Genomic DNA, 13961 nt, shown 5'->3' on the forward strand with positions numbered 1-13961 from the left:
AAATTTGTGATTTTGTTCTTCTTCCGATTGTAGCTGTTCCTACTGTTCAGTCTTTACAGATCCATTTGCTTTTTGGCATGACCATTAATGATAATGCTGGACATTTTAACACAGGTGACAATGTTTTTCACATCACAGACTGGTTTTATGTAAATCCAGGTATGAGCTTCTGGTGCTCTGCAATGTGATACCTGCTCAACACTGGTGGGAAATGGAGGGTGGGCTGGAATTTGGTCGTTTGGGAGGACAGGGTTTACAATTAGTTTTTGCTTTCCTTCCAGCATCCATGTCCAGTTCTGGACCACCAAAGAAACGCCACCGAGGATGGTCTCCTGGGTCCCCAGTCCCACCTCCTGCTTTAGCAGTACCTGTTCCTACGATCCGGCCTGCGACAAGAACAGGTAAAACTTGAATGACGCCGAGATTTCATTTGTTAAAACGTGAACTCAGCCAACCCAGCAGCCCCTTGCTGCACCTCTCACGTGTCACACAGCAAACATAACTGATCTTGTTGAAGTATTTAAGCACACCATGGAGTATTTAAGTACACCATGCCCCCAAAAAAGCGCATAGGATTGCAAGGTCCCAGTTGTTGTAATCTAAGATGCAACACAGGGGAAGTAAAACTGCTGGGGGAGAGAGAGGAAAAGAAGAGGCAAATAATATTATTAAAAATATAATGCTAAAAAAAGTCCATGGTTCCCCCAACTGTACCTCAGTTGTTCTAAAATTGTGCAGGTGTATGGATATATGAATATATTTCAAGGATTTTTCGTTAGCCTTCGCCTTGACTGTCGTGTTTCAGTGTGGTGTGGGATGATACAGAAGCTGTACACTCTGTTTCTGCATGGGAAAAACAGCTTTACATAATTTTGGCCTAACAAAGGACACTGATAGTGATACACTAGGTGATCTTCAGTTAAAAGCAGAAAGTGAGACCAAATGTTAGTCATGCATGGAAAAGCTGTAGGAGTTTAATATCATGGCAGGAAATAGAATTAATTACGAGTACTCATTGATTTCCATGTAGGTACCTCTTTATTCATAACTGTTCATAAAACTGTTCCCTATTTGAGTACTTTTCAGTTGTGAGATTTAGCATATTTTCTAAAGAGTAATAAAGAGTTATTTATTCTTTTCTCTATAGAGTGAGAGAATAAGCATCCAAGGAGTGAAAAAAAACATTCATCAATATGCACCATGCTTTTTTAACTCTGCTCTTGAGGACTTGGTTTTAAGATATTTTGGAATTATTTTCAGAGATACTCATCACAGGAGGAAGGGTTACATGGTAGTGCAGTCCTGCGTTTCTGAACACCTGAAATTGTAGCTTTTGTCAGTTTCTATCTTCAGAAACCCGCTGAAGAGACATGATATAAGGCAATCTCCCCTGTTTGTTGAGTTTGTCTCCACTAATCTGCTACCTCTCTTGTGTACTCCATTTTCTATGAGTCTTTAGTAGTACTTTTTTCTGTTGGATAAACAGTTTCCCCATGTGAAACATTCAGGTATGCATTCATTCATCCTGACTTTGATGTTTTTCTCTTGGTGGCATGGTTTGAAAAAGTGGTTGCAAACCACCAAATGAAGCCTAAGAAACTTGTGAAGCAGGCCTTACTCTGAAACCTGATTACAGATTACAAAATTCTTGCGCTTGGCTTCCTTTGTTTATGAAAGCTGGTGCTGCTCTTTCATGAGTAAAGCTTGATTTTTATCCTTGTGGCAACTATCAAAGGGCAACTTTGAGATTTTGGCCTGCTTGTATTTTTCTTATCTACATATATTCTGGGTCAGAAGTCGAAGCAGTTTCTTCCCTTGTATTGAGAGGCAGTATTGGAGGGTGGCCTTTTGGCTCAGTACTTGGCTTTGTTTAAAGATGCATATTCAAACCTGTGTTTTGCTCTCTCATTCTCACCAACAATACAGTGGCCAGAAAAAGTTTTATTTTGGGGGTGGGGCTACAGGAGGATATAGGCTCTTCATTTAAATTACTTAAAACTATAGCAGGAAATGCAGAGACCTTTTGAATTTTATTACAGTTAGTGGTTTGCAGTAATTTTTTTCTTATTTGTTCATAAGGCCAAATCACAGTATGAGCCTTTTAGTAATGGAAGTCTCTCTTTTCTTTATTTTATAGAGCCTCTTTTGTCAGTCCCAGTTCCTCAATCCATGTTAACTGGAATTTTACAGCCTCAACCCATCCCAGCAGGGGAGACTGTAATAGTTCCTGAAAACCTGCTGAATAACTCGGGAGTCAGACCAGTGATTCTGATAGGTAAGTCTTACACTGGGGAATCAAATGCTGCATTTTGTACTAATACACACTCCCCAGGACAAAGGGTTTTTTTTTTTCTTTTTGTTGGTCGTGTACAATACAAAGTTGGTTGTCACAGATAGTTTCCTTTAGTTGCTCAATATTTAAAACTGAAAGTCAGGCGATTTCTGGAGAACCTGATTTGCAAACAGGTCACCACTAGGTCAAATTTATGCAGAGCCACTGGCCAAATCTAAGTTTTATACGAATAAGATTTTTATAAAACCCAAAAAGAGAACAATTTCCAAGTAATGAAAATAGCTTTCCGGTATAAACAACTTATAAACCAAGCAAATATTTCCTGCAGCATTTATAGTTCAGATCTTGAAGCCCCAGAATTCTACATGAGAACCAGAAAATTGATTTGCACTGACTAAACAGAAGTAAATCATACTAACTTTTTGTCATTTATAGTCCATAGTTCTTGTAAGCAATTGAGATAAGAGATCAGGCTTCAGGCTTTTAAAATCCTTTAGCTGTATAAAGTACTTTGTTAACCCTTAGCAAGACATTGTTTTAAGAGTATGACGTTTAATGTGAATGTGCCTTTCAACCTGAGCTATTTGGGCATAATACATTAAAACAGATGGGTCTGCTAGTGCTGCCAAAATTTTGATGAGTGAATTTTTTTTTCACTCTATATTTTATTTAGGTCCAATATAGTATAGATGGTCATATAAAGTAGCTTCAGTGTCAATAGAACATGCTTGTCAAAACAGTCTGTAGAATGATTTCCATGAAGGAATGGAGAAGTTCTCCAAGTCCCGACTTGCACAGATAATTTTAATACACACAGCTCCTGGAGAATTACCAGGGCCATGTACACCAGTAAATCTGTCAAGGATAGGGTTACGCTTCTGGCTTGTTTTGCTCAGCGTTGTTTCTGGAAGCCGATTATAAAGCTCTAGCGTGGTGCTCTAATGGTTTTCAGAGAAACACTTCCTTATTAAAGATGAGGGTGCCTACAGCCATCAGCTTAAGTGCAAATTGAATGCAGCCCTTAGGCTCTTGGAGAGCTGCCATTAAGTCCTCAGTTAGGCTAAACTGTTAGTGGCCCTGAGAAACAGCGTCCTATTAATAGTACAGAACCAGATGTACCCAAAAGGATGGATTTGGCAAAATCTCTGTGGAAATGCTTCTTTTGAAATGAAAAACATTCTGAAGGAAAAGAGGAGTTAGCCTGTGCTCATGTGCTTTACCTTACAGAATAGCATGTTTAGTTGTCAATGTTTATTTTACCTGTTTATGAAAACAGAATGGGGAGGTGGCAAAAAAAGTGAAATCAATCCCAGCAATACCACAGTGGCTGAATCAATGCTAATGTGACTTATGCTGCTTTTATAATGTTAAGATCAATGTACTTTTGCTTTCATTGATTTTTTTTTCTTTGTACACTATATTATGGAGAATCTGTATTTAAAGGTCAGGGTAAGACCCAAACAGATAATATTCTCAGCTGTATTTGGTTAACAATAGTTATTACCCTGCTGGATATCATGCAGTTAATGTTAGTTCTTGCAAATGTATGTGATCACTTCTTGTAAAACACAGCAGAGGATCACTGGCCTAAAATTTATTTTTTAGGCTATTATAATGCCAAGAACAATCATTGGTGCAATGTGTTTTGCCAGACAGCTTTAAGAAAATGTTTGGAAATGTATTATTGTGCAAGATTTCATGTAATGGGCAAATTTTATGAATTTCTGTGGGGGTTTTGTTTGTTTTATCATAGGCTATGGCACTTTACCTTATTTCTATGGAAATGTTGGTGATATTGTTGTAAGTCCCTTACTGGTGAACTGCTACAAGATTCCACAGCTGGAAAACAAGGATTTGGATCTCTTGGGATTGTCCAGCAGTCAGCTGCTAAGTGTGGAGAATATGATACTTTTAACTATTCAGTATCTTGTCCAGCTAGGTAAGCAATTTGTCGTAAGTACTTTGTTTTATTTGAGACTGTCCTTTTTTCTTCATACCTTCTTTACGTCCCTTTTAGGGCCAGTTTTCTGGCTGCTTTTGTGGCTGGGAGAGGCAAGTGGCTCCATCTAGTGTGTGCGACTTTGCCACTTGGCTCCTGAAACGGAAGAAGTGAGGTGAATTTAAAGGCTGATACTGCTTCTACTCTCCATATGGGGATTGACCAGGTCACCTTTGTGAAATGGATTTGCAATGCAGATAACTCATTTTCTTAGGGTATCAAACCATCAGTTATCACAGCCCTTTCTAAGGACACTTGGTCTGTTTTATTCAGTTTTGTGACAAATGCTGGCAGATGTGTGATGGTTGTCATTGTTTTGGTGACAGCACTGTTTACATGAAAACCACATTTGTTATTCAGACTAAGGCAAGTGATTCAGTGAATATCTCATTCTTGTAAATGTTTTTGAAATGGACTTTTTGCAAGTTTGAGAGCAAACAAGCAAGCCACATTTTTTTCCTCTTATTGCAGGTCCAGTCATTTTCCCCACCTTAGAATAAAAAGAGCAGTGGTAGCAGCAAGGTTTTAGAAGTTAAAAAGGCAGGATAGTGTTGGGAAACTTCTACAGTAGTCTCACTCTAACTTTTGTAATTGAAAAGATGCCACTTATCACAGGGGAGTGTGAAGTTACTTTTGTGAATAGCACAGTGCATCTGTAATACATAATGGTATGAAATATGCAGGTGTTCCAAAAGCAGCACAACTGCTGATAGCCTTACAGTTTGGGGACCAAATGTGCTCCAAACCCCAAACATGCAGGTTTCACCCATGAGTGCTTACACTTCTCTGCAGTTTGTGGAGGAGACAGGAAGGAAACCATTTTCCATGTTGTAATAATACTCTCTGAGTGACCTGTTAGCTTTGTTTGTCATTCTCTGCCTCACTAGTTCATTGGATGCCATGTTAGAACTGACAAGGGGTTTCTTAATTTTTTACAGGATGTTTTTCTGTTACCTTCTTTCTGTGGGCCTAAATTTCTTATTTGAGATTTTCATCTTTATTGGGAAGTTGTAGAGTGTGTGTGGTAAAACCAGCTGCTTTACACAATTCTGGATTGATAGAGGCAGCTTGCAAATTTGAGGCCAGCTGATAACAGCCTTTCCAGTTAAAAATAAACTATTTGTTGAAACCCGTGAGTCAGTGAATCATGCTCCATGAGCAAGTCTAACTTCAGATGGATGCATCAAGTCTATACTTGCTGCAAACTAGAGGAGGCTTCATGCAAAGCTTCTGTAGCAGAACTGTGTTCATTGAGCATTGTGACTTCAGCATAAAGCTGTTCTCTTATTAGCAGGTGTTTGGTTTGCCTTTTGTTCTTAGCTGGGCAAAGCTGAATAGTTTGCTGTTTGACCTTTTGTGGAGACGTGTGCCAGTGCTGTAAGATGAAAGAGCCTAATGAGGAGAAAAGTAAAAACATTCTGTAGAGGAGGGGATCAAAACATGTTGCTGGTTTGAATATTGCTGTTAACTTGAAACTGTTGGAATTGTGACGGCTGCACGGAAATGTAGCCTTTGTCCCATGTTGTTAAATCAGACCAGATTAGAAATGAGTGGGGGGTGACCAGATTCAAAAGTTTTTTACAAGAAGAGACCAATACAGATATAAATTAACAATTTATTAATGTAAGCCTCTTTTTTTTTAATTGAGAAAGTAGAACTAACATGTTTTTCTTTTCTCCACAGTATATTGCGAAAGAGTAAGATAAAGGCAAAGATAAAAAGCAGGCAAAAGCATGAAAGAGAGGCTTGCCTAATTTTTTTCAGATCTCACTACTTGTATAAAATGTATTTGCAGATGACTGTGATCACAGATGATAAGACTATTAGCTATGGAAGTGTTCCTTTTTTGGAAAAAAAAAGGATATAGCTGAGAATTCCTGTCAGTGTTCTTGTGAAATTATGGCAGCCTTAATTGTAGGATGATGCTGTTGTGTTTTCAGAAATCAGCTGAGCAGCTCGTGATGATATTACAAATCAAAGTAAAAAAAACCAAATGCATTTCTGATGCTTTAAACCTTCTTTAAACCTGTTATTTTGAGCTGTAGCGTGGCTATAAATAAATTCCACTGACTGTGATGAAGGAATAAGTAAAAAATGATAAAGAAGTGTGTTTGATTTTAGTGGGTTTTTTTTTTTTAGTCTACCTCCAGGACTTATTCAGATTTCACATTTGTTATCTTTGGCAGCATTCATGGTGAAATGTTCTCAAGCTTTGTTTTTATATATCAGAATGCCCATATTTGCAGTATGGGTTACATTCCACCATCTGCAATCATCAGCTTTTTACTGTTGTACCGCCTTTTCTACAAACACCATCTCTGCCTATGCAGTGCTAAGGTGGTCTGTGTTCTGGTTGAAAAAGATTTCTGAAGCCTTTGTTATACCTCCTGTTTAGGATTCTGAAATCATTCTCCTTTCTTTCTTGTTGTGGTGCATTTGAGTCATTTTGGCTCTAGATTTTGTGTGCTTTGACACCCAGAGGTGTTTTGTAGTTTTTATGTCCAAATGCACATCCAGAGTCAAGGCTCTTGCAGGGCTTTGCTTTGAGTGGAAGGGATAGTCAGAAACTAAAAGCAAGAGCTTATTCCAGCAATTCTCCTGTCATAGGTGGTTGGAGAAATAGTCCCTGTGGGATGTACCCTGAAGTTTGTCTACCCAGAAATGAGTGTCGTCCAGAAGTGGATGGCATTTCAATATATTGACTTAAACTGTATAGAATAATGGAATAGAATCATAGCAGCATTGAATCATTTAGTTTGAAAAAGCCTTTAAGATCAGTGAGACCAATCATTAACTCAGCACTGCCAGGTTCATCACTAAACCATGTCCCCAGCTGCCACATCCATGTGTCTTTTGAATGCCTTCAGGGATGCTGAATACACCACTTCCCTGGGCAGCCTATGCCAATGCCTAACCAACCTTTCAGTGAAGAAATTTATCCCAATGTCCAATCTAAACTTCCCCTGGCACAACTGGAGTGGTTTCCATCTGTCCTGTCACTTATTGTCCAAGAGAAGAGACCAATCCCCACCTGGCTACAGCCTCCTGTCAGGTAATGGTAAGTCCTCCTGGCCCCTTTTTTCTCCAGGCTAAACAACCCCAGCTCCCTTTTCCCATAAAACTTGTGTTCCCCAGCTCTGCTGCCCTTCTCTGGACAGGCTCCAGCACCTCAATGTCCCTCCTGCAGTGAGGGGCCCTGAACTGCACACAGGACTGGAGGTGTGGCTTCACCAGTGCTGAGTACAAGGGGAAGATCCTGCTCTGGTCCTGCTGGCCACATTTTTTCTGGTGGAAGCCAGGCATTGGCTTTCTGAGCCACCTGGGCATATATATGCTGGCTCATGTTCAGCCAGCCATCAACCAGCAGCCCCAGGTGCTTTTCCAGCAGGCAGAATTCCAGCCATTCTTCCCAGGACTGTTGCTGCTGGAGGTTGTTGTGACCTAAGGTCAGGACATGGCACTTTGTTCAGTTGAACTCTCGGGTCTCTCGCTGGTCAGAGTGACCCAGAGAAGAGTTAGAAAGTCTCTTTTCCCAGCCCAGTGCTTGAAGAAGGAGTCAGGGCTCTTCAGTTCTCAGTCTCAAGGTTGTTTATTGTTCCTTATCTATAAAATTCTTTCTCCTGTCCAGCTGAGGTCCGTTCAGCAAGACAGTCCAGGCACTCTGCCTGCCCCCGGGGTGGTGTTATGTCTTTATACTAGAAACTACAAATACAATGTTTAGAATTACTTTCCAATACCTATCACCTGTGTTAGACAGTGAGCTTCTACTCTAAACCAATCTAACAGTGCCAACATCACAGCAGAAGATGGAGGCCAAGAAGAAGAAGGAGAAAGGCTGGACACTCCCAGGTCCTTCCATCTTGCCCCCTGAACCCCCATTCTAGAAACCCCAAAATCTACTTTTTCACCCTGTGATAAATTCACTATTATTCTACTTAACTGTCGTGGCCTGCAGATCTTCATCTAAGGTTGGTAACTTGCTCCATGGGTCATAATCAAAACCACAGGCATCCTGGGCTCTGTGCCAGGGTCTCTGAGCCCCCTGGCAGGGTCCTGGCAGTTCAGGACAGCCAGAGGGATGTCCTGGGTTCCAACATTGAGCCTCAAACCATTGTCCTCAGCCCATTGATCCAGCCTGCCAGATCCCTCTGCAGAGCCTTCCTGCCCTCTGTCACCTGCAAGCTGCCTGAGGGTGCTCTCATACAGAATTACTGGATACTGGGAGGTGAAAGGGACCCATAAGGGTCATCAAGTCCAACTCTTAAGGGAATGCCCCATGTGGAGTTTGAACCTACTACCTGGGCATTATTAGCACTGTGTTCTGACCAACTGAGCCAATCTCACTCAACCCCCTTGTCCATATAGATATTAAACAGACTGGCCCAAACACTGAGCCCTGGGGAACACCACTTGTGACCAGACACCAACTGAATGTAACTCAGATATTAATATTTTATTATATTGTTTATTTTGCAGTTTTGTTTTTGAAATCAAGGTGATAATTTGCATGCTCATTTCTGTAGAGAAGCTTCTATATATTCCCTTTTAGCATTGATATTTTTTAAGGAAACTATTCACAATCAAAATCAATATCTATCATTTTGTTTTATATCTCATCTGATATTAGTTCCATTATTTTTTCTGCACTGCTGTACTTTCTTATAAGTAATCTGAGTGAAATTCTGTGTATTCTCATACTGAGAATCTGCTTTTCCATTTGTACCATTATTTTAATCTTCTTGGATTCATGATGATGACCCTTGTGTTTAGAGCCTGTCTCTCAAGTAGCCTCCCTCAATCAGCAAAAGCTTGCTTTAATTTCTGTTAGTGGCTAACATAATTTTCATTTGTTCCTTTATTTCTGCAGAGGAACATTCTTCTCTACTGATATATGTCTGGTTTTGGTTTTTTTTTATTTATTTTGAGGTCTTCAAGGACCTAGAATGTGTGATGCTTTCTTGGAAGGAAAAAGAAAATCCATTTCCAAAAGAGAGCTCAAAAAGAGAGCGTTATGCCCATGCTGTGTTAAATTGGACTCTTCAGAATTTTTCAGTTTGCATCAAAAATGAAAACAGCCTTGCACTTACAAGTTTATAGTTGTCTTACTATCCTGTGGTAATTGGATGGTGGCACTTTCCATATGTTACTTCTCAAAAAGGCAAAAATGACAACAGGTGGCAGTTTGTACAGATTCTGTGCTGTGGGTTATTTACCCACACCCTGTTTCTCACACAACCTTTCTGTTTCTTGGCCTGAAAGAAAACATAAAACCAAACCCACTATTTCACATCTCTCTGATATTTAAGCCCCCCCTGTTTAGTCAGAGAAAAGCAAGATGCTGAAGTGTGAAGCTGCCTCCTTTAGCACTGATATGAGATCTTGGCAATATAAGCCATGATTACTTTTTTATTCTGTGTTCATGAATGTTTTTAACTGTTCCTGAATATCTTTGACAATGAGACAAACTGAACAGAATGTTAATTGAAGTTCAAATGGAGGACTGATGTCAAGATAGGATGGCTTATATTTCTGTTTTCCAGTTCAAGTTGACAGTACAGTTGACAGAGTCTGGGGAATGTAGATTTAAACTTGCATATTCTTCTTTAGATTAGGTGCTTGCAGATTTGCTAAATTAATTCAATTAAGCTAAGGAAGAGGTTGAACATGTTTATTTGCATCCATGCTTAGTTGATTAGTATGCAAGATGAGAAAAAGCAAAACAAAGAGCACGTAACAGGCTTTGTCAGGCTGCATGGCTGTGATTAGGGTACAAGGATAAGCATTTTGGTTTTCTGCTGCAAAAACATATGGCTGCATGCTTAATCCTTCTCTTCCAGGCAAAAGGCACATATTTTCCCACTCCGTTGTTTGTCCCACCAGTTGCTGAAGCTAGGAGTGAGATGGAATACCTCATTGTTTGGAGGAGGAAAAAAAGAAGGCGGTGGTGGAAGAGAAAGGCTTCTAAAATAAAAAAGAATAAGCCACGTGGGTAGATATCCACTGAGCAGCAAGTGTTTTTTTTTTTAATATTAAAAAAATATGATGAAGGAGCTTGTCAGATCAAGACAGTCATGTAATTATTCCTGGTTCAGTAACATTTTTACATGAGACACTGTTCTTCTAATTGTTTGTTTTCATTGTAGGTCCTGACCAGATACCCCTGAGGGAAGAATTTGAGCAGATCATGCTGAAAGCTATGCAGGAGTTCACTCTGAGGGAGAGATCCTTGCAGATGAGTGCACAGTGCATCTCCGTGTCACCAGGTCAACTCCCTTGGCTTGCCAGGTTAATCGCCAGCGTGTCCCGGGATCTCGTGCACGTGGTTGTCACCCAGAACTCCCTGGCAGAGGGCATCTCGGAGACCTTGAGGTCTCTCAATGAAATGAAGCATCAGCAAAAGCTGCCAGATTATGTAGTTGCCATTTGTGCATCCAAGATTAGAGGAAATGAATTCTGTGTAGTGGTTCTAGGTGAGTATATTTGCAGACTGCTTCAAATGGCAATGCCAAATTCATTTTCTTGAGTTACTGATCTGGTTTTCAAATCCCTTTTGTTCTTTTTATTCTCCTTTGTATTGTTGCACTGCAATGTCACAGTTTACTGTATCTTCAGCAAGATTTGGAGTACTGAAGTCCATGAGGATATAGAAAAATATCTTTATGCCAGTCATTACTACTTCTTCAGAGGCCTGAGAATTTATTGTTTGTGTGATTGCCTTAGAAAATATCTTGAAGTGACCCAGTGACAAAATAGTTGCTTTGTCTTTGTTTCATGTAAGAATATTTTACATGGCAGGGTCTTCTGCAGACTGCTCAGAACAGAATGTGCTTTTCATCCTTTTTGTCCTTATTTTTATCCTTTTTATTCTGCACGGATGACTGGCTGTGCTGTCTGTGTGTGAATGAGTGTGTCTGCATGGAAATGAACTTTGACTAGTAATCTTTCCTTTGTAGGCAGATAAATCAGTAATGCCATATTTTACTTCTTTAATCTTTTTTCTCCCACTCTTGGGATAATTACTTTTTTGCTATTTATCCAGAATCTTCCATTTATTTTAAGGTGAAAATACTTATTTTGAGTATCACTTTGTCATACAAGTATTCAAAATGATGTGCAATTGCAAAGAACCTGCTAAAATTAGTTATATCAACTAATTCTCTAGTCACTAATGAAGTAGACTTGAGACTGCTCTCCCAGTCTACTGGGTAAAGGCAGTGGAGATCAATGATTGAAGATCAGAATGCCCCAGACTTCTAGGATGAGGAGGTTGTGTTGACAGTAAATTGTGTTAAGGTTTGCTCTCACTCTTTCCCTCTCTCTTCTCCAGGTCAGTATCAATCTCGGGCACTTGCAGAGAGCATGCTTACCACCAGTGAATTTTTAAAAGAGATCAGTTATGAGCTCATTACAGGGAAAGTTAGTTTCCTGGCATCACATTTCAAAAATACATCTTTAGGTGAGTGATTCTAAGAAGCAGAAGTTCTAGCCAAGACTTCAGGGTTGGTGTGTCTCCTGTTTGGCAGTTAAAACGCACATGGATACAGCTCTGCTCTCTCCATTGAGAGGCATGCTGTTCTTCTCTCCTCCTTGTTTGTAAAAGAGTGCTTGTCTCCTTCACCTGTGTGGTGGCAGTTCATAACCCTCTGGCAAAACATTTTTAACCCTGTTAGCTGTTGAATATAATAGCAAGGCATGTAATACCTATGTAACCCATAAGTGCACAAGTGTTTTCTAGTTTGTGCTTTTAGCAAGGTTTTAGAGGTTGTTTTATGGTGTGTATTTCTTTGTAATCATCAGATGTCACCAGCAGCTGTAAAGCCACAGACCTGAAATTATACAACTGTGGCTCCTTTTAAAAAAAAAAAAAAAAAATTAATCCAGCTAGTAAATCAGTAGATAGAAAAGTATTCTCCCTCCTTCTCTTCTGTATGCCCAGTCCCTTGCCTAAGTGCAGATTTGACACCAGCTGTGGGAGAACATGGGCGTGTGTAATGTTCAATGGTGTTTCTCTGAAATGGTTTCCTGGTGCTGCTCATTCTGATCTAGGTGATGATTTGGACAAGCTGCTGGAGAAGATGCTACAGCAGCGAGGGGAAAGTGTCATTATTCCTTTTAATGGAGATGTTAGCGAGTGTGTGTCATCTCAGGAGGCAATTGCCATGGTTTCTACGCAAGAACCAGGTAATTTTTTTTACGTGCAAGATATGAAATAAGTGAGTAGCTCACTAAACGTCAGAATGCATGCACCTCAGGAGAATCTGAGGGCACATTTGCAGTCAGTGTGCCAACCTTAAAATACTAATACTGCCAGCTAAATGTAGCAATACAGCGGTTGCTCAGACAGAAAATCTCTGTAATAACCTTCAGCAAATTTTTTCCCCTGATGTTTTTATATTCTATTAGCTAAAACATGTTATCTTCTGTTAGGCATCAGGCAGAGTAGAGAAGATGTTTCTTTGTAGCACTGGCAGAGTGGATTCATCTCATCTTTTTGCTCAGAAAAAAGGAATGTAACCTTGAGTTTAAGGCAGAGGGGAATTGTGTTCTCCTTCTGATCTCCTCAGCTGTCCTCCTGCCTGGTAATATGCATTAGACCATTGTGCTCTGAGGCTTAAACAACTATGTGTTTTAATAGCTTGGGCTGAAAGGGCTAGGGAAGTGTGATCTGTAATTTGTTGATCTCAGATGCATCTTATTCAGCATAATGTGATAAGATTCTTAAGTGCAAAAGGTAAGCTAGGATTTCCTGTCTAAAATTGCTAATTTTCAGAATTGTTTAGCTATTCAGAGTTCTAAACATACTTTTCATATCATGATACTGGGAAAAGATACACTGAGCTGTTGTGAACACTGAGATTCTTTCAGGTCCAGTATCAAAGCAAATTCAACCTCCAGTAAAGCTTTTTTCTGTGAAAGAAAGGTATGCTATTGGTTCATATTAGTTAACTTAAATTCATCTATTTGGTATTAAATCTGCATGAAAGCGAAATGGTTTATTGTCTCCACATGGATCAGGAGATCCAGCTAGAAGGGCTGCCAGGCACTTTGTTCTGGCACCCTCAGAAGTACAAGTCTCAAGCTTCCTCAGAGGATTAATTTGAAGGGAGAATGATCTTTAGATTCTGGGGTTTTTTTTCTTCTTACTGTGTACTTTTTTTTAAACCTTCATATTTTCTCAAAGAATTGTTCTGAGTTAGCTTTGTCCTTAACATGTGGCTGTACAGTGGTTGAAGCTATTCAGAAACTGCGTGAATAAAAAAAAAAAATAATAAAGTAGTAAGTCTCCTAGGCAGTGAGTGGGACATTTCTTCCATAGCAGACCTGCTGAAATGGACACTAAGGCATATTTGAAGAGGAGATAATCACATGGGCATATGCACACATGAAAGCACATCCTTGTGTAAAACCAATACAGTAGTAAAAGTGGCACTGTAATACCATTTTAAGATTTAATCTGGTAATCTGCAAGTTGAAAAGTGGTTAATGAAGCATGGATTGTTGGACATAGAATTTACCTAATGGAAATACTGAAATGGAACATGCTTTTTATTTTGAGGAAACATGAGTGCTCTGGTCAGTCTCTCAGTTCTCTGCATCTAGTGTGATACTGACTTTCTTAAAGTCCAAATAAATCTGAGTTTCAGGAGAACATTAGAGCTTTGTACGTCT

At 39.6% G+C, this 13961-nt stretch overlaps 1 protein-coding gene across 8 annotated transcripts in view; it reads left to right on the forward strand.

Moving 5' to 3' along the window:
• The window catches only part of GREB1L (GREB1 like retinoic acid receptor coactivator), a 132034-nt gene that overhangs the window by 88896 nt on the left and 29177 nt on the right, over positions 1 to 13961 (forward strand). For all 8 annotated transcript variants that reach the window (XM_063167269.1, XM_063167259.1, XM_063167306.1 and 5 more), the window contains 6 exons: positions 282 to 401; positions 2138 to 2275; positions 4047 to 4232; positions 10436 to 10762; positions 11620 to 11748; positions 12339 to 12473. In XM_063167269.1, the coding sequence (XP_063023339.1) occupies positions 282 to 401; positions 2138 to 2275; positions 4047 to 4232; positions 10436 to 10762; positions 11620 to 11748; positions 12339 to 12473 (1035 nt within the window). The remainder of the gene's footprint in view (positions 1 to 281; positions 402 to 2137; positions 2276 to 4046; positions 4233 to 10435; positions 10763 to 11619; positions 11749 to 12338; positions 12474 to 13961) is intronic.

Source organism: Melospiza melodia, chromosome 1 (genome assembly GCF_035770615.1).
Source record: "Melospiza melodia melodia isolate bMelMel2 chromosome 1, bMelMel2.pri, whole genome shotgun sequence".
NCBI lineage: Eukaryota > Metazoa > Chordata > Aves > Passeriformes > Passerellidae > Melospiza > Melospiza melodia.